At 61.9% G+C, this 22,739-nt stretch overlaps 2 protein-coding genes across 2 annotated transcripts in view; one reads left to right on the top strand and one right to left on the bottom strand.

Moving 5' to 3' along the window:
- The window catches only part of SELENOO (selenoprotein O), a 13,647-nt gene extending 9,032 nt beyond the window's left edge, over nucleotides 1-4,615 (top strand). The window contains 4 exon segments of the mRNA XM_025455649.3: nucleotides 2,489-2,639; nucleotides 3,537-3,722; nucleotides 3,852-4,008; nucleotides 4,104-4,615. Coding sequence (XP_025311434.2) covers nucleotides 2,489-2,639; nucleotides 3,537-3,722; nucleotides 3,852-4,008; nucleotides 4,104-4,277 — 668 coding nt within the window. The 3' untranslated portion in view covers nucleotides 4,278-4,615.
- On the bottom strand, nucleotides 2,928-22,739 carry TUBGCP6 (tubulin gamma complex associated protein 6). The gene is given in 27 exon segments (XM_049115192.1): nucleotides 2,928-3,818; nucleotides 4,679-4,785; nucleotides 4,881-5,080; nucleotides 5,166-5,379; nucleotides 5,445-5,577; nucleotides 5,660-5,704; nucleotides 5,706-5,855; nucleotides 5,940-6,081; nucleotides 6,190-6,358; nucleotides 6,429-6,570; nucleotides 6,711-6,769; nucleotides 6,933-8,205; nucleotides 8,390-8,461; nucleotides 8,764-8,902; nucleotides 9,990-10,105; nucleotides 10,186-10,274; nucleotides 10,366-10,447; nucleotides 10,993-11,142; nucleotides 11,946-12,085; nucleotides 12,178-12,269; nucleotides 12,416-12,525; nucleotides 12,644-12,719; nucleotides 13,210-13,331; nucleotides 14,111-14,284; nucleotides 17,686-17,896; nucleotides 21,471-21,634; nucleotides 21,975-22,739. Coding segments are annotated over 26 exon segments (5,103 nt in total). The 5' UTR covers nucleotides 22,722-22,739; the 3' UTR covers nucleotides 2,928-3,818; nucleotides 4,679-4,693.

The raw sequence follows: 22,739 nt of genomic DNA, 5'->3' as shown, positions 1-22,739 counted from the left end.
TGGGGGCACCCAGGACATTCACCCCGCGGTGCACCTGTCACCCCGTCCCCTCCAGAACGTTTCCGTCTCCCCAGTGGGACACCCTGTGCTTGTTTCCTCCTCCCCCCCCCACCCAGGCACCCCCTGTTCTTCCTTTTGTCTGTGGGTCTGATCCCGTGGGGACCTCGTATGAGGTGGACCCGTCCAGGGTGTGATAAGGGTGGTGCTGGCTCTCTGCGTGGCGGGGTCCACATTCTGTTCCTTCTATGGCCGCATGACTGTCACGGCCCCTCGCATGGACGGCTGCGCTTTGCTGCTGCGGAGCGGAGACCGATGTACACACATCTGCTCGAGTCCTTGCTTTTGACTGTGGGGCCGTGCTTCTGCGTGGACAGCCGTCTCGATGCGGAGCCCCCGGCTTGCTCAGCCAGGAACCACCAGGACTGCTGGTGGAAGCAGCCACGGTGGGCATCCGTGTCTTACGGGGCACTCGGCGTCTCTCACCATTACATTCCAGGGTGTCTGGCTTGTTCAGATACTGGCTTCTACGAGATTGAGAACGTTTCCTTCTGTTCCTAGTTTGTGTTTGCTATGGAAGTTCTTCCCATTTTGCACCCACTGAGATGAACACACAGTCGTCGTTCTCCCTCCGGGTCCTGTCGTGGGCAGTTATGCCTCTGTGGTGACGGGCGGCAGGCTGCCCGGCACACACGGAATTCTTATGTCCTGGGGCTGGAGGCCAGAGATCAGGGCAGATGGGGCTGTGGGCTCAGGTTGCGGGCGAGGGAGCAGCACAGACCCCATGGGATGTCTTTGGCTTTGCTACCCAGGCACTGCTCCCCTGAAGTGCATCAGGAGGTGTTCCCTCCTGTTCTTTGGAAGTTTGAGGACCGGATCTGATGCTCAGGTGTCTGGCTCACCGGGGGGACTGTCTGGTACTCCGTGTCCCTGCAGAGGGTTTGATTCGGCCTCCTCACAGCTTACAGACTGCTCGGAACCGCTCGGACTTTCTGGGTCCGTTTGGCCGACAATGTTTCTAGGAGCTTGTCCATTTGCTCTCGTACCCGACGCACTGGCGTGTGACCGTGCGGAGCCCCCTACAGTCTGTCTTCTGTTCACTCGTCACGGCCGCGCGTTCGTGTCTGATTTTAGTTACTTGTCAGTGGCTTCAAGTCCATCTTGTTGGTCTCTTCAGAGAATCAGCTCTTGGTTTCAGTGATTCTCGCTTGTTCGGTTCCCTCACTGATCTCTGCCGTGCCGTCTGTTCCCTTCCTTTCTGCTAACCTTAGTCCTTTTGGCTTTCCATCTAGTTCCTTAGGTAGGATTGGAGGCTTTGTTTCCCGAGATGCACCTGACCTGTAGGAGTTCAGGTGTACCTGAGTGCACACCGACTTCCATCCCCACACAGCTGCAAAGTTCTTTTTCTTGTGACAAAACAGGTCTGCTCTTCTGACGTAGCTGATGAGCACCTTCAATGTCCCACTGCTTTCACGGCCTCCTATAAATTTCGGTATTTATGTTTCCCACATTTTTCCTGCCGTAGGTATTTTCTCGTTTCCCTCTGAATTTCTCTTTGGACACACTGGTTAATTTACACATGATCTGCGAATTCTCCAGCTTTCCTCCACAGTCTTCCTTCCGTGGTGGTTGGAGATTCGTCCTCTGAGCAGATCAAGACTTCCTCTGTGGCTGAACCCATCCGTCCCGGTGGGGCCAGCAGCCCTCTCGGCATCGCCTGGCCGTCTGGACGTTCCATCCATTACCAAAGTGGGGTGCTGCAGCCTCCCGTGCCCTCAAGGCACCATGCCGGTCCTCCTTCCATGTTACGAACATTTGCTTTGTGTGTCTCGTGCTGGCTTGGCCCCTGCACCTGTCACATCTTGATGAGTGGACTGTCTGTCGCTATAGCCCTGGTGGTGCGTGGTCTCCTGCAGAGGCCCCGTGTCTGACGGTGGCAGGGCTGGCCCAGCTCTGCGGGTTTCTGGCACTTGGGATAGTTTTTCTGTCCTTTCCCTTTGGACTCGGTAAGTTCAAAGTCTTTTTGGCCGTGTCACGTGGGGAGAATCCATCCATTTACTGCTGAAGTCGTCCCTGAGGAGGGGTTGTCGGTAGCCATCGCCCGCGTCCCGGCCGTGTTTATCCCTCTCCTCCTTGGCGCCTGTCTCTATAGCAGACTGTTCTGGTTCCTGGCCGTTTCCTCTTGTGTCTATTTCCGGGACGTTCTAGGGGCTGCGGTGACTGTTCTCACAAGTCAGCCTGAGGACTCCCCGTGTCTGTCGTGTGTCTGGATGTGCCCCAGGGGCTTCTCTTCGATGTTCTGCAGCCCCAGGAGGCAGTGGGGACGCGGAGCACAGCAGGGGTGGCCGGGGCCTGACCTGCATGCCTCTGCTGCCTGGACCTGACGCACAGCTGAAGGACCTGGGGCGTGGAGTGGTGGCCCAGCCAGGGGCGGGTGGGTGGGCCACCTGTGCCTCCGTCTGCTGGCACCCTGAGCACTGCCGCGTTCCAGGAGCTGACTTCACAAACACCTTCTACGTGCTGAGCTCCTTCCCAGTTGGGCCGGAGGCCCTGGGCCTGCCCGAGTTCCTGGCCGCGCTGACCGCACAGTGTGCCTCCCTGGAGGAGCTGAAGCTCGCCTTCCGACCCCAGATGGATCCCCGGTGGGTACCTGGGTCTCACTTCTTAGAATTTGCTTCCAGAGGGAGACCATGTAGACCCTGGGGAACGTCAGGGAGAGCTGGCCGAGGCAGCTTGAGCAGGGAGGGTTCGGGCCCCCGGGGGAGGGACGGCAGCGCAGCCACCGTAATGGGGAGGCTGGTGGAGCAGGCTGGGCAGCAGCTTCCCAAGAAGAGCTTGGGGCCCTGAGGCTCCCCCCAGCCCATGCTTTCCCACACTTTCTCCCACTGCGGGCAGCACACGGTGTCTGAGCCCACACTCAAACCCGGAAGCAGCGTGTTTTTAAATTTTATTCATGAGACCAAGAGAGAGGCAGAGACACAGGCAGAGGGAGAAGTAGGCTCCCTGCGGGAGCCCCATGTGGAACTCGATCCCAGGACCCAGGATCATGACCTGAGCCGAAGGCAGACGCTCAATCACTGAGCCCCCAGAAGCCCTGTTTGTGGGTTTTAATAAACAAGCCAACAGACTGGTCTGAGAGAATTTAGCGCAGCAGCGTGGGGGGAGGCTGATGGGATGGAGGACCAGCTGGTAGGACCAGGTCCCCCCCCACCTCTTCTGCAAGTGGGAAGGACATGGCCTCAGTGGCCACCATGGAGAAGCGGACGGCAGTGACCTTGCCCTAGGGAGAAGCAGGTGCCCAGCAGTAGCGAGATGGTGCCCTTACCCGCCCGTGGCACCTGCCCCCTCAGGGAACACGCGTCCCGTGACATGAAAGGGCTGCAGAGCCAGGATGAAGGGCCACCTCGCTGGTCAGGCCTGGGTCACCCCCTTGGGGGGCAGCCAGCTCTGGCACAGCAGAGCCACTAAAGCGGCTGCCACCTCCTCCGTGCCCCGCCAGCCAAGGGTGGGAACGCGCCTCACACTGCCCCTCTGCACAGGCAGCTCTCGATGATGCTGATGCTGGCACAGTCCAACCCTCAGCTCTTTGCGCTCATCGGCACCCGGGCGAACGTCACGAAGGAGCTGGAGCGTGTGGAGCAGCAGTCACGGCTAGAGCAGCTGAGCCCGGCCGAGCTGCTGAGCAAGAACCAGGGCCACTGGGCTGACTGGCTCCAGCAGTACAGGTGAGGCTACGGGCGCGGACTCAGGGCGCCATGTTCCCAGGAGACGCCACCCCGTGCAGGGAGCCCAACACAGGAGTGGTGCGGGGGAGGCGGAATCTGCTGGAAAGAACAACTTGGATGTGATTCCAGAGCCCGGCTGGAGAAGGACAGGGAGGGCGTCAGCGACGAGGAGGCCTGGCAGGCTGAGCGCATGCGCGTCATGCACGCCAACAACCCCAAGTACGTCTTGCGGAACTACATCGCACAAAACGCCATTGAGGCTGCAGAGAATGGAGACTTCTCAGAGGCAAGCTCACCCCCGTCCCCTCTCCGTCCTTGGGTCCCGCGGGAGGACAACCGGGGCAGGGGCAGCCCCTAAAACTCCTCTCCACCCTTCTCCAGGTACGGCGGGTGCTGGAGCTTCTGGAAACCCCTTACCACAGGGCCGAGGAGGCTGCTCGGGTCCCGGAGGCCACGGAGCCCGAGGGGGCCAGCGGGGCAGACAGTGGGGGGCACTCCTACAGCAGCAAGCCCCCACTGTGGGCGGCCGAACTGTGTGTGACGTGATCCTCGTAACGGCCTTGGAGGCCTCCACACATGGAGCCCCGAGGCCCTGAGGCCCCCTGAGTCCTTGAGGCGGGGCACACCTGTGGAAAGCCCACCCCGTCTCTCCATGACGGCCGAGACGTCCAGTCAGGCCCTGACCTGTCTCTGTCCGATGCAGACTCAGCAGCCCCACCCCACGCTCAGTGCACTCCCTACAGAAGCCACGTTGTGCAAGGACAAGAGCTCAGCAGAGGGAAGCAGGCCCAGGGGGTGGGGCCTCCCCACCCACCTTGCCACCCTTGGAGGGGCTGGCACACGTGGCTCCTAATGGGGAGACACAGCCCCCAATAAACCAGCCTCTCCCCCTGGCCCGTCTCCGTGTGGTTGCCCTGCCCGCCCCCTGAGGAGGAAGCGCCAGGGGTGGGGGGCACCTGTGCGGTGCAGCCTCAGGCATCCTGGTAGTAGTTGTTGAAGTTGATGCGCAGCAGGAAGTCCTCCAGGTGGGGCTGGTAGCCTCGGTTCACCAGCTTGGTCACCACTAGTTGGGGGGGGGGGGGGGGGCAGCTCAGCCAGGCCCATGGGCTGGCTCCTGCCCACTGTCCCCAAGCCCACCCAGCCCTGGGGGACAGTCACCTTTAAAGAGGAAATGGGAGTAGTACTTAAAGGTGCTGTAGGACTGCTGCATGAGAGCGAAGTTGGGGTGCTCAGCACCCCGGGGGCCGCTGGCCGGGACCCAGGGCTGCGAGATGAGCTGACTACGGAACTTGAGGACAAGGCTGAAGATGCTGTGGATGACGTTCATAACGGGCGCAGCTTTCTCCGTCAGCAGGCCCCTGGGGAAGCAGGCAGCTGCCAGTGGGGGGCGCCCCCCACTCCCCCACGTGGCCCCAAGGAGCGGCCGCAGGCCCAGCGGCTCACCTGAAGACCGCCTTGTGCAGGTACTCAGCGTGTGCACGCTGGATCTCCTCCAGGTCGCCCACCTGCGCCAGCCGGGCACGGAACTCACACCAGGTGACGTGCAGGATCTGGTTGGCGATGTAGCCCTGGGTGACCTTGACAAAGTGCTGCATCTCGTGCTTGAACAACTGCAGCTGGCGGAACTGCACGGAGCCGGCGGCCTGGCTCACCAGAGCTGTGGGAGGGCAGAGGGTCAGCCATGGTGCCAACCGGGGCTCGCCCGGGGCCGGCTGGCCTCACCTGTGCGCTTGAGGTGGAAGCAGATGTCCTTGAGCGTCCACATCATCAGCTTCAGCTGCAGCAGGAAGGAGAAGATGCCGCTGTACCTGCTCAGGCAGCCCTCGGTGACCACAATGTTGAGGGGCCAGTCCACCTGGGGGTGAAGCCAGCTTAGCACGCCCCCCACCCTGATGGGGCTGCCCCCCGGCTGGCCCCCTCGGCTCTGCCCTGCTGACCTTGTACCTGAGCTCCAGGCAGCTCAGGACGTCCGGGGCGTTGGGAGGCAAACGCCTCGGGCAGGAACTTGAGGGCGAAGGACAGGTTGGCGGCATAGGGGGTGTCCCCGTGCAGGCTGTACTGCAGCGCCTTGCTCAGCACAGAGTTGAGCACCAGCGGGTTGAGCAGCTCCCCGGGCGTCTGCCCCGCCCCCAGCTGAGGCCGGAGAGAGCACAGGTGTCCCCAGGGCTTCCGGGCACCACCACCGCCCGACCCACCCGCGCGGGGCCCAGGGATCACCTTCTCAAACAGCAGGTCGCTGAGGGACTGTGCGAACTCTCCGTCCTCCATGAGCAGGAAGTGCCGCAACGCCTCGAAGTGTGCCTCCAGGCGGAGCTCCCCGAAGAAGTAGTCCACTGCCGCCTTGTTCACCAGGGAGACGCTGACGGGTGGGGGCGGGGTCAGCAGGGTGGGAGGGGCGGGGCCGGGGTCAGCGGGGCGGGGGCGGGGACGGCAGGGCAGGGCAGGGCAGGAGGGCGGGGGCACTCACTGCGCGGCCAGCGGGGCGGTGATGGAGTGCTTCATGAGCACCGGCAGGGGCAGCAGCTCGCTCAGCTGCACCGCGGTCTCATCTGCACCCGACCGGCCCCGGGGGTGCTCTGGGAGCGCGAAGGCCCGGGGCAGCCCGTGGTGTAGCAGGTGGGCGACAGGAGGCTCTGCTGCAGGACGGCGGGCCGCGGTCAGGCCGCGGTCGGGCCACGGGGACCCACCACCCCGCCGCGCACTCACACATGGCCTCGTAGCTGTCCGGGTACTGCTCCAGGCGGTACTGCTCTGCCAGGCCCGTCAGGTAGGCCTGCTCCTGCCCCCAGCGCTGGGCCGCAGCCTCCTCCTCGCCAAGGCTGGGGCTGCTGGGGGCCGCCGCGCCTTCCTAGGAAGAAGAGGCTGGGTGGGGGGTCCCCTCCGAGCTGTCGCGTCCTGGAGGCCTTAGACCCTCACCGCCCAAGCAAGGCAGGCCGGCGGGCGGGTGGCGAGGCTTACTCCCTCCACCCAAACCATGTCTGCCCTCACCTGTAAGCTTATAGGGTGACCTGGAGAGAGGCTGTCAGTGTCTGCACTCGTCCCTGATCCTGAGCAACACAAGGGGGGGGGAGGAGTCTGGGCTAAGTGCCTACTGTGCGGTGGCACCTCCCAAGTCCCCAAGGCTGTGGACTTCTTGCCCTTCCTCTGCCCAAACCCCTCTTGGGCCCACAGGTGCCACCACTGATAGGACAGCTGTAGGGTCCCACTCACCTGGCTCCTCAGGGTTACCATCGCCCAGATCCCCGGACCCAACCACTGCAGACAGTGGAGCCTGGAGCCCACGCGCATGCCCACTCCCGGAGCCGGCCACCTGAGCACAGGCACCGTCTGAGGCCGTCTCTGCAGGCAGCTGTGGCTCGTGCTCCCAGACAGGGCTCTGTGCTCCCAGGCTGAGGCCAGACTGCGACACATGGTCAGGAGGGCTCTCGCAGGGCCTCGCTGCATTGGGCTGGCCTTCCCCAGAAAGTGCACCCAGCACCACGTGGGACTCAGACACGTGTCCGTGGATGTTCCACCGCGGGCGGGAGGGAGCCACGTCCCACACATTCTCCCCGACTTTGATGCTGGCGTCAGACACATGTCCGTGGACGTTCCACCGTGGGCGGGAAGATGCCACGTCCCACACATTCTCCCCGACTTTGATGCTGGCGTCAGACACGTGTCCGTGGACATTCCACCGTGGGCGGGAGGGAGCCACGTCCCACACATTCTCACCAACTTTGATGCTGGCGTCAGACACATGTCCATGGATGTTCCACCGTGGGCGGGAAGATACCACATCCCACACATTCTCCCCGACTTTGATGCTGGCATCAGACACATGTCCATGGATGTTCCACCGCGGGCGGGAGGGCGCCATCCCAGAAACATAACCCCCTGCAGGAATGCTGCCCTCTGACACATGCCCAAGGACCTGCCCAATGGCCTGGCTTCTCTCCTCCTGGGGGGATTTGTGCCCAGGGGGGTGTGGGTGAGGCAGAGCCACCTGCCTATCTGGGACGCCTGTGTTCTCTGGCGACAGGACACTGTCCCCCCACAGCTGCGGCCCCTTATCGTTCAAGCCTCCTCCCACGGTCTGGACAGACCCCGGGGAAGCCAAGGGCACTACAGCAGGCCTCAGGATGGTTCTGAAGTCGTACTCCTGTGCCCCAGGGGGCTCTGTGCCCACCACTTCGGATGGAGCCGAGGGAGGCAGGTCTGAGCCAATGGTTTGCAGCGCCTCCTCCAGGACAGAGGCCACACCTGTGGGCACAGGCTGCTCGGCCTCCCCGGCTGTGGGTAGGAAGTCTTGGATGCTGAGGCCCTCGGGGAACGGCCCTGGGTCAGCTCCCGGCCCCGAGCCATGGGTTCCTGCTGCTAGAGGTTTGAGGAGCTGCGGTGTCTGTGCACTTGGGCTGTCCCACTCAGCTACACGCTGCTGCACCACGTACCCAGAGTCAGAGCGGCCACCCCCAGCAGGGTGCGCGAGTCCTGGAGACAGAGCCTGAAACACACGTGGGCATTGGTCCGCCGAGCTCAGGTCTACAACCAGCACCAAAGCTCGTCAAGTGGGGAACCGTTGGGACAAGCCAGGCCCAGCACCCACGGTGATCCCAGGACCGTGCAGACCTGGGACGCCCAGCTCAGAGCCCCATGCTGTGCACCGAGTCCAGCCCCCGGCCCCTCACCTGGGAGCCCACACTAGGGATGACAGCCAGTGGCTCCAGGGGCTTCCCCTCGGACACGTCCTTCAGCATCTCCTGAAATTGAGGCAGCAGCGGTGAGCACCTGGCCCCACACAATCCAACCCAGAGCCGCCCCACCCTCAGCCAACGCATGGAAACCACAGCCCCAACTGCCCCTGCAGCCGCAGCACGGAGGCGCACAGGGCCCGGGTCTACAGAGAGCGCTCAGCCCTGGCCGCGTCGTCGGAGGGCGGCACGGCCTCCTCCCAGCCATGGCGTCCCCGAGCCAGTAACCGATGCCCTCCCAGAACGTGGGTCTGCATACGCTCTCAGGGGCTGTTCAGGGGAAGAGCGTCTGTTGGGAGCCATGGCGATACCTGAACGCGCTTCTGGTCCTCCACGAGGAAGCGAAGCCGTGTGCTTGCCAACCTGTGCCGCTGGATTCTCCACAGGGCCTTCTGCTCTCGAAGAGCTGCTTCCGCTGACAACTTGCTATAATGGTCCACCAGCGCCTGCCTGAAGCCACACCCAGAGACACCGGCTGCCGCGGCCGCCCAACGCTATCCAGCTGGTGCCCCGTGGGCCAGGGCGGCTCCCCACGGTAGGGGCCCTCAGCGGGTGGTCTGCACAGCCTGGCACCTTCCCAGGCCAGCAGGGGCCTTGCCAGGCAGGTCTCTACGCGGCAGGAAGGGACCCCGCCGGGCAGGGACCTGGCCAGGGCACAGCAGCCAGAATGAGCCCCTGTGCGGCCCGAAGCCAAAGGACTGGCAGGAGGCCAGCCGGCCAGGCCCCAGGGGGAAGGCGGTTGCCCCCCAGCTGCGAACTCCAGGGGAGTAAAGAAATGCAGAAGTTTCCCAGAGCGCGACGCAAACGCTGCACGTGCTTCTCCTGAAGCCCCCAGCACCTCACTCCGAGATTTTGGTCCTTTCACCGACAAGAACCTGGGTCAGGCGGGGCTGGCTGACAGCCATCTGGCTGCCCCAGACGGGGACACGGCCCTACACCCCGCTTTCTCCCGTAAATGGCAGAATGAGTCTACCCCCACGTGCACACGCACTCCACGGACAGTGTGTAAGCTCGGGACAATGAGATCCTGAGACACGACGGGCAGAAAGAAACATTCCCCCCAGAAAGGTGCCCCGGGAGACACCAGCTCTGCAGCCAAGCTGCCGGCACGGCAATGGCACAGACTCTCGGACGCTGGGCTGGACGAAGGCCCTCGTCTGTCCAGCTGCCGGGCTGAGTGCACCCGAACGTGGCAAAATGGCCAGAAGCACTCAGCCCAGGTGTGCAGCCCGAGTTCAGAGCCCCACTCTTCCTTTTTTTTTTTTTTTTTTTTTTTATTTATTTATGATAGTCACACAGAGAGAGAGAGAGAGGCAGAGACACAGGCAGAGGGAGAAGCAGGCTCCATGCACCGGGAGCCTGACGTGGGACTCGATCCCGGGTCTCCAGGATCGCGCCCTGGGCCAAAGGCAGGCGCCAAACCGCTGCGCCACCCAGGGATCCCTCTTCCTACCTTAAAACACTTGAAAATCTCCAAAATAAAAAGCCGACTGTCACAGGATCACGCCAGGAGGGTCAGCGCCGAGTGACCACCTACCTCGCCTTCCTCTCCAGCTGCTCCTCCAGGGCCCTCAGCCTCCGCTCCCTGTCACGGAGTTCTCGCGCGTGGCCGAAGTCGTCATCCAACGCCTCCTGCCTGGCCGCCCGGCGCCGCTACACAGAGGACCATACACAGCGTCCCAGGTAAGAGCCGGACGCCCCCAGGCGGCACCACCCGCGGCCATACCACCTACCTCCTGGTCCTTCACAAATTGCTCCTTCAGCCTCTGGAACTGCTCTCGTTTCCGGGCGTCCAAGGCCACGCGCTCGGACGTCTGCCGATCTACGTTGCGATGGGAGGGGGCGGTGTTATGGGGAGCCCACAGCAGGGCCCCCACCCCCACCCACAGAGGGAGGCCCCAAGCCACACGGACCACTGAGCGCTCGCAAGACCCTGGATGCCGCTTCCCGGGCGTGCACGATCAGTTCTTGTTTTGCAATTTCCATTCGTAACTCCTGAAAAGGACCATCTGTAAACAGATGTCCTAAGTGTCCGTCCCCCCTTGAGGATGGCCTGAGCGCGGGGCTGCTGGGACCCCGCGCGGGCCCCTCCAGGGGCTGCACCGGCCCCGAGGGCGAGGCTCCCGTCCTGCACAGCAGCAAGCCTAGGTAGTCACACAGCCTCAGAACAACTGGTGGCCGAGCCCCCAGACCCGCGTGTGCCCCCCGGGGGGGCCTGGGAGCTCAGGGAAGGAGCCAGCCCCCGCCCACCTGTCCCTGCTGCCACCAGCCGCCAGGCCACAAGCAGCCTTCCGTCAACACAGCCCTGGGTACCAAACTACTTAAAGCTCAGGACCTGGCACATTAGCCCCTGCCCAGCAGGAGAGGGGCCCACGAAGGCGAGGACAGAGCCCCTGCCCCGGGTGTCCCCCAGTACCCTACCCCCCTACCCACCAAGAGCCTCAGGCCCAGCCTCCCCATCTTGCCCGCTGCTCCCATCTGCCCAAGACCCTTAGGGGCGGGGGTTCAAGGAAAGCCCCCAGGCCCACAGAGCCTGGCACCTTCTCCTCCTTGCTGATGGAGCTGTGGCGTGCCACCCTCTCCATCCGCCCCACGTAGATGGCGCAGTCCCTCTCAACCTCCTTCAGCTCCTCGGGGGAGAAGATGACCGAGATCCGAGGCACAGGGACGTCGGACCAGTAGAGGTAATGCTGCCAACGGGGAGAAGCTGAAGTGAGCCAGCGACACGCAGACCCTTGCCCGGCTCTGTTCCCGCTGAGCTGTGGGGACGCTCACTTTCCCAGGAACATTCACTCCACTGAGGGGTGCGGCTCCGCGGATGTCCCGGGCAGCTGTGAGGGGGTCTCTGCCTGCGGCGCTGGCCACGCCTACCTCCCACCAACGACCCTCCAGAAGCTGTGAGGACCCACGGCCACCCTCAGCCTCCCTCACGGCAGGAGCGTGGGCTACAGACGCGGGCACCCGTGCGCTGAGGTCAGCCTGGACGGAACAGACCCCACGCCAGCCACCGCCCAGCCCCGGCCCTCCCCATGCCTGCAGCCCACCCGGTCGCTCCCCACGTCCCAAAAGCTCCAGTGTGTCCTTGGCCCAGCACAGGAGGGGCCCCTCCAGCCACAGCCTGGGCCCCTGGCCCCCCACCCAGACCCAGTAGCACCGCATCACAGGCCCTGCCCTGTGGATGATCTGTAAGCTGCTGCCAGGCCTCCCTCTTGGAGCCTGGCCACCCTGTGCCCCCCGACTCTCTACACCGGCCTGGGTCTGTCCTCCTGTGGATGCGCCCGGCGCGGTCTCCCTGGGCAGTCTCCCACAGCTGCCCGTTGGCCTCTGAAACACCTTTGCTTTTCCTCCTGACTTTGAACAAGTGCCCAGAGACTCAACAGATCGCTTGTGACACTCGGGGAAAATGAGGAGCAGGTGAGCACCAACTAGAGCCTGATGGCCAGGTGTCGGGACCAGAGCGTCCAGGAAGACAGCAGGGGGGGGCCCTCCTCACCCGGGGACAGCAGAGCTTCAGCAAATTGATGGTCTTCCCACAGATGTACACGTCGTGGGCGATGTGCTTCAAGAACACGGGGACGCAGTCCTCTACCTCCTTGGAAATGAGCACGTAGCCGTGGGTCCAGTAGAACTTGTCTGCATGTGGGACAGGACACGCAGCTGGCTGTGGTCACGCACCGGCCCCGGCCCCGAGCCTGACGGCAGAGGCCCAGCCAGCAGCCACCTACCTCTGAAGCCCAGGTACTCGTGGTTCACCTGGATCATGAATTCGCCGTAAGCGTCTCTGAAGACCCCACTGTACACCCAGTCGTGGATGAACCTGCGGGTGGGCGCCCGGCAGTGAGGGGCATGCAGCCGCAGGGGTGCAACCAGCAGTGCGCCCCCTCCCAGTGTACAACTCTGCCCTGAGCAGGGCTCCGACCTGGGCGGCTCCCGCATGTGCGGGGTCGGGGACGGGCGGCCCACCTGGTGTAGGGCTCGCAGCTGGTCTTCAGCAGGGACAGAAGCACGGGGTAGTGCTCGTTGCTGCAATTATCCAGGGCTTCTTGGTAGAGGTAGGAGAGCAGCTTCACGCCCTGGAGATGGCACGGGGCGTGGTTCAGGGTGGGGCCGGAGGCCAGAGCTGCCCAGTTGGACGCTCAGCCCCCCAGGGGACCCCCTCCCACTGCCCGCACCCGAAGAACCAGAACTCACGGTGGGGAACGCAGCCCTGGGTTCACCGCCGGCACCTGGGAGCACAGCGCCAACACCACAGAGCTCGGCCAAGTACCTGCACACAGGGAGGGGCTGAGGGAGACCGGGCAGGCGACACACGGACCCCCAGGCCCATCCGCCCGCCATCCCCCCAGCTTCAGCACCCCTGGACTCTGGGCCCCTGGGCATCTCCACCTCCTTCCCAGGCTCGGCAAAGACTCAGAACCACCCCAAGTCCACGACTTGCCTCCTTGCCCCCCGCCGCCTCATGCAGTGACACCTCCTCTGGCCCCAGACCACCTCCCAGAGCCCCCCCAGCCCCCCGCTCAGCTGGCAAGACACTGCCCCCATCCCCACACCCCAGCTCCCCTCTTCTGCCTGCAAGGTTTCCTCTCCCACAGAACCCTCCTTCCCAGCGTCCCCCTCTCCAGATGGCACCTGCCACAGGCACTGGCAGGGACCTAGACGGGCCGCCAGGTCGGCCACCCACACACACGGCTCCCGCTGGGCCTGGCAGGGGCAGAGGCCCCCCACGGCCCCGCACCCACTGCCACGCTGAGGCTCACCTGAGCTGCCGGCCCAGCTTCTTAAAGAGGAAGCCGATGGTAAGGAGGCTCAGGGTGGGTGGAGTGGAGAGGACACACGCACGATAGTACTGCAGGTACTTCCTCAGGCCACTGGTGAAGGCCTGTGGGGGAGGAGGAGGCCGGAGCAGGGCGGCCGGGCGTAGGCGCGGAGCCGCTGAGCTCGGAACCGGAGGACACGCTGCAGCTGGGGAAGGGGAAAGGCTTGGCTCCCACGACCTAACCCTGGGGTCCAGCTTCCAGCTCCAGCTGGGAGGGGGCATCTGGGGGTCATGCCCAGAACGCAGGCCCTTCATGGGACCTCAGGGCCTACTGCAAACCCATCCCTGCAGCCAAGACCAGAGACAGCAGGAAACTGGAAACTGCAGGACCCAGGGGCCCTTCTGGAAAGGGCAGCTAGGCCGCGTGCTCAGGCACCAACTCTGACAGGGCCTCTGGTTGCCCAAACCCTGGGCTCTCAGGGCGCATGCGTCCTGGGCTGCACCAGCACAGCAGGCCCTAGCTCAGCTCCTGTCCTCACAGCAGCTGTGCACAGACTGCTCCGGAACAAGTCAGCCCACCCACCAGTCACGACCCACAACCCACGTGGAGGTCTGTCCTGTTTTGGTCAGCCTCCACAGGCCCAGCCTGCACCATCTCCAAGCTAAACCTGGTCATCACCCACCACTGCTGCCGCAGGACCAGAGGGCACTACAGAGCCAAGGTGCCCGAGCAGCCTAGCACCCGGAGGGCCCCGGCACCCTGCCTCCCCAACGCATGCCTCTCCGCTCTCCCAAACGCCGTGGACACCTGCCCCTCCCAGCAGGAGGACCCTACCCGGGTGTGGCCCGGCTATAAAGTTCTCGAATCCTAGGGGGTGACAGCCGTGAGGGGGAGGCCATACCTGGAAGACGAGGCCCTTGCCGCATGAGGAGTCCAGCACAGGCTGCAGAGAGAACTGGCTCAGGCGCGCGTAGTGTGTCCCACACTCGGCCACCTCTGACAGGAGGCTGCTGATGCTCTCGGGGGATGCCCCGGATACATGGACACCCCGCTTCACCACGAAGGTCTGGGCTGGCTGGACAGGGCAGGGGGGCTACTGAGCTCAAGCACCCAGAGCCCAACATGCTTGGTGTCCCTTTCCCCCACTTCCAGCGTGGAGTGTCCCCAAGACTGGGCACCCCAAAGTAAGACACACTAACAGTAAGCGCCACAGCCAAGAGCAGGTGGGCACAAAGCATAACCCGACGGTCCCACTCTTTGTAACAAAAACACACACAAACACAAACAACAAGGAAACATTTTTCATGGGACGCCCGGGTGGCTCAGTGGTTGAGCGCCTGCCTTCGGCCCAGGGCGTGACCCCAGGATCGAGTCCCACATCGGGCCCCCTGCAGGGAGCCTGCTTCTCCTTCTGCCTGTGTCTGCCTCTCTCTGTGTCTCTCATGAATAAATAAATAACATCTTAGAACAAAACAACCAAAATAATCTTGGAAAATAAAAACGTTAGAAGATTCACACTTGCCCAGTTCAAAACTTATTGCCCAGTTCCACTTATCTGGAAGCTACAGTAATCAAAACAGCGCGCTACTGGCATAAAGACGGACACCTGGACCAGAGGAACAAGAGAAGAAACCCAGAGATAAACCCTCACGTATATGGTTACTTAATTTTCAATAAGGGAACCAAAACTATTCGCTGGGTAAGAACAGTCTCTTCAACAAACAGTGCTGGAAAACCCAGACATTCACGTGCAACTCCTGGACCCTCCCCTCACACCGTATACAAAACTTAAGTATGGGGCACCTGGCTGGCCTAGTCAGTAGAGCGTGTGACTCTTGATCTTGGTGTCATCAGTTCAAACCCCCGTTGGGTGTAGAGGTTATTTTTTAAAGATTTTATTTATTTGTTCATGAGACACACAGTGAGAAGCAGAGACACAAAGGGAGGAGCAGGCTCCCTGCAGGGAGCCTGACGTGGGACACGATCCCAGGACTCCAAGACCACACCTTGGACTGAAGGTGGCGCTAAAGAGCTGAGCCACCCAGGCTGCCCTAGAGATTACTTTAAAAAAAAAATTAGGGATCCCTGGGTGGCGCAGCGGTTTAGCGCCTGCCTTTGGCCCAGGGCGCGATCCTGGAGACCCGGGATCGAGTCCCACATCAGGCTCCCGGTGCATGGAGCCTGCTTCTCCCTCTGCCTATGTCTCTGCCTCTCTCTCTCTCTCTCTCTGTGACTATCATAAATAAATAAAAATTAAAAAAAAAAAATGGGCAAAGAACTCAAATAGTCAACTCTGCAAAGAAGATACACAAACAGGACACCTGGGTGGCTCAGCAGTTGAGCACCTGCCTTTGGCTCAGGGCATGATCCCACAGTCCCGGGATCGAGTCCCACATCTGGCTCCCTGCATGGAGCCTGCTTCTCCCTCTGCCTGTGTCTCTGCCTCCCTCTCTGTGTGTCTTTCATGAATGAATGAATGAATAAATAAATAAATAAATAAATAAATGAATAAAATCTTTTTAAAAAAAAGATACAAAACGGCCAATAAGCACATAAAATATGTTCAAAACCATTAGTCACTATGGAAACACAAACCAGAACTATGACACAGCACTTTCCACCCGCAGGTCACTAGGAATGTTATTTTGTTACATCCACGCTGGCCAAACGGTGAAAGTGACCCTTGTATCCACGTACAGATGAAAACTGGGATAAAACACAGGAATACATACATGGCCCATCCTCGGCCCTAAGGAAGGAGCCGCGGACACCCGCCCCCACCTGGTAAGCCCCGAGGATGCTGTGCTCAGTGACCTACGCCAGACACAGAAGGACGAATCCCATATGGTTCCACCTCTAGGAGGCACAGGGGAGCCGGTGGAGCAGGGGCCGGGGGCGGAGGGTGTGTGACGGGGACACAGCTTTGTGGGGTGGGGAGTTCTGGAAACAGTGATGAGGACCACACAACACTGTAAATGTAGTTAAAGCCACTGCATTGTACACCTCAAAGTGGTTTAAAAAAAAAATGTATGGGGCACCTCGGTGGTGCCATCGGTTAGGCATTCAACTCTCAGTTTCAGCTCAGGCCATGATCTCAGGGTCGTGAGATCGAGCCCCACAAGGGGGTCCATGCTCAGTGAGGAGTGTGGTTAAGACTCCCTCCGCCCCTCTTCCTGCTCGCACGCACTCATGCACGCTCTGCTCTCCCGCTCAAAATAAATAAATCTGGAAAAAAAAAGTGCTTGAGATGGTAAATTTTAACTTATGTATACTTTACTAAAACTAAGAAAAAGGGTTCCATGGTAAGGCCATTCATATGAGGCCATAAAGACAGCATTCTAGGTCTCCCAGAGGATGGCCCTCACACTAGTACCCACATCAACCACCCGAGGAGTCAGTCGGAGAGCACGTATCCGGGCAACCCCAGGACATGCTTCTCACACATACTCCAGTTCGAGAACAGCCACTAGAAGAGAACGCGTAAGATACGGAGATCCTGGGCGCTTACAGGAAAGAAGGGGGCTGCAGAATCACACATACAAGAGGCTTCGTGTCCGTAAATGTATTTGTTTATTTTAGAAGTGCCCATGGGACGCCTGGATGGCTCAGCAGTTGAGCCTCTGCCTCCAGCTTGGGGCGTGATCCCGGGGTCTGGGGATTAAATCCCACATCGGGCTCCCCACAGGGAGCCTGCTTCTCCCTCTGCCTGTATCTCTGCCTCTCTCTCTCTGTGTCTCATGAATAAATAAAATCTTTAAAAAAAAAAAAAAGAGAAGAAGAAGAAATGCCCAGCAAGGGGCACAAGGCCGATCAATGGCCCCTACTGCCCATGCTCTCCCACCACCGGCAAGAGGAGAAGCCCACGCACCGAGCGAGTGGCACTAGGTGAAGCCAGTGACAGTGTCCGGACTACGTGGTCCCTTCCTGCAAGGCAGGCGCTCCAGGAGCTGAGCGAGCACTCAGTCCAAGCACAGGGAAGCGTCCGAGGGCCTCTCAACACCTCCTGAGGACGGACATGGAGATGGCAGGCACGTTTCTACTGTTTCACCAATAACAATCTCGCTTTTCTTCACTTTTTTTAGAAGGTTTTAATTATTTATTCCAAAGAGACACAGAAAGAGGCAGAGGGAGAAGCAGGCTCCATGCAGGGAGCCCGATGCGGGACTCGATCCCAGGACCCCGGGGTCACACCCTGGGCCGAAGGCAGACGCTCAACCACTGAGCCACCCGGGTGCCCCGCTCTTCTATTTTGAAAGGACGTTCATAAACTAATACTTTTCAGAACTGAAACAAGGAGACTGTGGCCATGACCTCTGGGCCAGCTGACCCGCAGGCGTTTACCCCCACCCTGCCACCCAGCAGCTTGCCTCGGGGGCTGCCTGCTTGCTGCACGGGGCTCCCATCTACCCTGTAAAGTGCCAGGCAGACGGCGGGCTGTCTGGCTGGTGGTGCCTCGCATGCCAAGCCATTGCTTACCTGGCAGAGGGAAAACGTGGTGGACACGACCCCAATCAGGACGTTCAGCACGTCTTTCACTAGCTCGCACTCCTTCACCAGCACGGGCTGCGGGACCTGCAGCAGGCCCCCGCCGAGCGCCTGCAGCTCCCCTCGGCAGAGCCTGCAGAACCTGTCGAAGGTGTCCCTGCCGGCCTCCGTGAGGTAGGGCTCCTCTCTGTGGCCGGGGGGGCTGCGTGGGAGACAGGGGGGGACACTGAGCACAGGGTTGAGCTGCGCCGGCAGAAGGCAGAGGGAGAGGGCCTGAGAAGACCAGGGCGCGGACCCTCGGAGGGCATTATGCTGAATCTTTAGATTAAGTCAGTACGGAGCCCTCAGCAGCATTATCAAGGCAGCCACGCGGAAGCACCGCAGGGGTCGCCGGCAGGGGCCCGGATCAACCAACATGGCCAGTCCGTAAAACGGAGGAGGACCCCGGCAGGGACGGACTCTGTGACACACACTACAACACGGACGAGCCCGAGGACTTTATGCAAAGTTGAATACAGCAGACGTGAAACCGTGACTCAAAATGAGCATGAGGCCCCTTTCGCCCCTCCCGGGCCTGAGGGCTTGAGACAACAGTGCCCTGCAGCCGGCAGGGGGAACCCCGGGGCAGGGGCCGCAGCGGACCAGGCAGGTGGGCCCAGCACAGCGCCTCCCACCCACCCCACCCACCCCACCCCCACCCCGGGCCAACCGAATATTTTACTGAGGTTTCCTTTACTCAGGCCAGCAAGGCTCAAGACGTGTGGGACAGAAGGGACGCTGGGTCTTGCAGGGCTACCTCTGGGCACATGGCGGCCTCCAGGGGCTCTGTGTCCACAGGGCCCTAGGCCAGGAATTCAAGAACCAGGTCTACACAGCACAGCACATCATTCAAAAGCAGCCAAAAAAAACAGTGTCACTTTTTAAATATTCCCTTGAAAACCATCAACCCCTACTGGAAAACACGAAAGAGCTCTTTTCTAAAACCCACTGAAAGAGTAATTTCTCAGTAAAGGGGGCTCAGCGAATACAGGCCCTTTACAAACTTTTCTTCTCGTTTTTAATAGCTAACCAGCTCCTTTCTCCTCCCTGCCAAAAAACTTGTTTTTAGGTCTAGGATATCCAAAAAAGTATCATTTATTCTTCAGAGACAAAAGTCATCTCCCGAGGAGGCAGTAACAGGGTCCTGACACGGAGATGCAGGTCTGACCGCCGGCACGCCTTCATCCCAGCAGGCGCGACACACAAGGTACAAGAACAATACATCTCAGAACCTGTTAAAATCAAAACTACTGGGCAGCTCTGGTGGCTCAGTGGTTTAGCGCCGCTTTTAGCCCAGGGCATGATCCTGGAGACCCGGGATCAGGTCCTACATCGGGCTCCCTGCATGGAGCTTGCTTCTTCCTCTGCCTGTGTCTCTGCCTCTCTCTCTCTCTCTCTCTCTCTCTCTCTGTGTCTCTCATGAATAAATAAATAAAATCTTTATAAAAAAAAATCAAAACTACTTTAGGGGCGCCTGCGGGGCTCAGTCTGTCCGCCTTAACTCAGGTCATGATCTCAGAGTCCCGGGACTGAGTCCCTGTGTCGGGCTCCCTGCTCAGCGGGGAGCCTGCTCCTCCCTCTGCCCCTCCCTAGCCCCCACTCTTGCTTTCTCCCAAATAAATAAAACCTTAAAAATCAATAACCCTCTCTGACAATGCACCACAAGTCGCTCTTCCCCTCATTCAGCAGTATCTGAGCGCAGGCAGGAGAGCGGAGGACAAGCCCAGCCCTCACGTGGCAGGGGCTGCAGCCAGAAGCACCAAGGAAGCACCGACTAGGAATCTAGGGCCAGGGAGGCCTCGAGAGGCCCTGGGAGCAGCAAGAGAAATGGGGTTACTGTGAGTGGAGCTGGGGGCACAGGGAGGATTCATGGAGGATCTGGACCGGCCCTCCTCCCCGACCAGGGGCAGCCATCAGGTGCGGCAGGCAGAGCAATGACGAGCCCTGGCGTCTGCCCCCAGAAGGCAGCACTGGCCGTGTGGAAGAGGAGCAGGGCGGCCAGTCCTGAGGTGTCCAGGCTGGCAGAGGGGTGTGCCCAGACACGGACGTCTGCCCTCACACCCTCACGGAGAGACCCCGCCGTTTGGGTCCTCCTGGGAGTCCCTCAGGACAGGTCCAGGCAGGTACCACCCCACCTCTCACCCCCCGCTGCTCCTGCCCCGACTCCTTGGGGTGCATGCCAGCACCACCCTCCGCGCAGGCCCTCTGGGGAGTCAGAGCTAAGGGAGAAAAGCCCACGAGGGAGCGAAGGCAGCCTTCAGCATATGAAACCGCTTCCCTGAGAGCGGGTGGCAGGCACGGAGCAGCGGCCCAGGAGCAGGAGGGCGGCCTTCAGGCCCACGGGGGTCCCCCGGGCCGCCAGAGGACGGAGCAGACAGCCAGCTCTGCTTCTGGAGGCAGCAGCCTCCTTCATTCCCACCAGCCAGAGCTCACGGCAGGAAACCAGCAGGTGGCTGGGCTTGAAACTGAAACAAATTCAAGACATTTGCGAAATGAGCTTGAGCAAAAAGGGTGGCAGGGGTCGGTGGGATCAGGTTCCCACAACAGGCAGAGAAGGCTCAGGGGAGGGCAGCTGGGGCCGAGCCCGCCCAGGCTCCCCCTGAAGCCACCATGCTGGGTGGCGCTGCACACCGGCTCACGTCCCAGGAGCACGGCTGCCGTCCTCCCCACAGGGAAGAGCGCTGTGCTGCTCTGCGCTGCCGGGCTGCGTGGTCAGCGGCCTCCAGGGGACGCCCAGGACATCGAGTGCACTCAGCAGCACAGGGACCGCGGACAGACACCCGTGAGTAATCATATCCCAACAGCGACCTGAACAGTGGGACTTCACGAAGGAAACACCCACTGCACAGAGATGGAGAAAAGAACACGCTAAGCCGTTGGCCCAGTTCCTAGCAGGACGGCTGGACTCGCCTGGGGAACACCTGACCAGACACCCGACGGGAAGTTCCCGGGGAGGAAGGACAAGGCAAGCCCGGTGGTGCTGAGGAAGTAGGGAGCCGGCCGGCCCTGGAGGAGGCCCCTGGGGGACAGTGACCCCACCCCAGCATGAGCAGCACCTCACTGTGTACGCCCAGGCCCACGGCGCGTGGCCCAGAGGCCGGCTCAGAAGGCCCTCGGCTCCCTGCGCACCCTGACGCCGTGCAGTGCTCCCCAAACCACTATTCCACAGAACTGCCAGCCGCTAACACAGGACAAGAGTCCCAGGAGTGAGTACTGGGAAACCTGTGTCCTCCATCCACGCGACTCTGGGAGGTTTCGAGAGACACGAGCGCTTCACCAGCTCTCAGAGGTCCTGAGTGCAGAGGCCTCCCCGACCCGGATGAGCCCGGGAAACGAGATGCCGGCCGCGGTCAGGGCAGCAGGGCGGTGACCGGAGAGTGCCACGCTCGGCCCTACACATGAAGAGCAGCGGACACGAAGAACGTCCCCTCCCCAGCACCCTGGGCCCAGGGCCCTGAGCACACCGCCACGGGGCTGCCCTCGACACCTCAGACTGGGAGCCCTCACGGTAAGGACGTAACCCAGCAGGAGTTCCCAGCACACGAGTACGTCCCGCAAGTCTTCCCCTCGGCATCTCTCTCACCCCCAGGACCCAGGCACCGCCGCACACCAGCCTGACCCAAACGCCTGGGCTCCGAATCCCAGTGCACCTGCTCTCCCAACCACTACCTGGGCAGAGTCAAGGCCTCGCACTCCTGGGAGGCGGGGGGCATGCTGAACAGGAAAGGCTCACATACCATCCAACCTGTTCCCAGCACCTCCGCTTGCTGGCCTCGTAGGTGAGCACAGCATCCCACAGGTCGATGTCCGGAGTCACGCCGGGTTCAGACTGGGAGTCAGGAGTCAAATTAGAGGCTGACTGGAACCCTTCATCGTCGGACTGGTCCACACTCTGAGGAACCTGGACGTCATGGGAAAGACGGGGACATCACTAGGCCGTTGGGTCTAAACCTCACCCAAGCGTGGTTGTGACACACCTCCAGGGCCTCACTACGAGAAATACCCAGCAGAACTCAACCTGTGGCTGGTACCTCCTTTTGACATTAGGGGGACAGCGACTGGAAAGAGCCGCGTGAGTGTGAAAGCACAGCACTGGAGGGGGACAAGCAGCGGGCCCGCGTGTGCAGGTGGCAGTGGACCCCCGCCTCCCAGGACCCGGACCTTTTCCGTGACCCAGGGAAGGTCAGGAGAGGCATCTGCAAGAGCCCGGGGAGCTGGCGGCAGGAGAGCAGACACGCTACCTTGATGGGCAGCCCGGAGACGTCAGCGCTGTCGGGCACCGGCGGCAGGTCCAGCCGGACATCCATGTCGTAGGTGCGGCTGTGCACGAGGGCCCCGAAGAGGGAGACCCGGGTGTCTCTCTCAAACCTGTCCCCGCAGGGGTCGCCGTAGGAGAAGAGCCCCGACCCCGCGGCGGGCAGGCCGGCGCCCGGGGCCGCCTCCATCACCTGCAGCGCCCCGCGGACCGCGTCCTGGCACAAGCACTCCTCCCCGCAGATCAACGAGCGCACAGCCATCTCGAACGCGCTCAGGTCTGAGCAGTCGTAGCCGCCGTAGGGCACGTTCCTGCCGACGTGCTGGCTGTGCAGGAAGTAGTCCCGCGGCCGCCGCAGTGCCCGGGGGGGCCCGCTGCCCGCCAGCCGCACCAGGAGCTCCAGCACCGGCCCCGCCTCCGCCAGCCGCCCGCTCGGCGCCGCCTCCAGCTCCGCCAGCAGCCGCTCCAGGCGGTCGGCCTCGGCGCCCAGCCCGGCCACCCTCAGGTCGAAGGACAGCATGAGGACCCTGTTCTTCACCGGGAGCCTCGGCAGGCCGGGCCGCGCCCTGCGGGTCTCCTCCCGGAACAGGTGCGAGAAGAGCGCGTCGTAGGCCGCCCGCTTGAGGCTGCGCTTGGCCCGGGGCCGGCCGCCGCGGCGCGGGCCCGGCTGAGCGTCCGCGGCCGGCAGCAGGGCCTCGCACAGGTCGTCCAGCAGCTGCGGCACGCTGGCCATGCCCGGCCTCCCCGCGGC

Source organism: Canis lupus, chromosome 10, assembly GCF_003254725.2.
Source record: "Canis lupus dingo isolate Sandy chromosome 10, ASM325472v2, whole genome shotgun sequence".
NCBI classification, from domain to species: Eukaryota; Metazoa; Chordata; class Mammalia; order Carnivora; family Canidae; genus Canis; species Canis lupus.
This window is presented reverse-complemented; position numbering and strand designations above follow the sequence as displayed.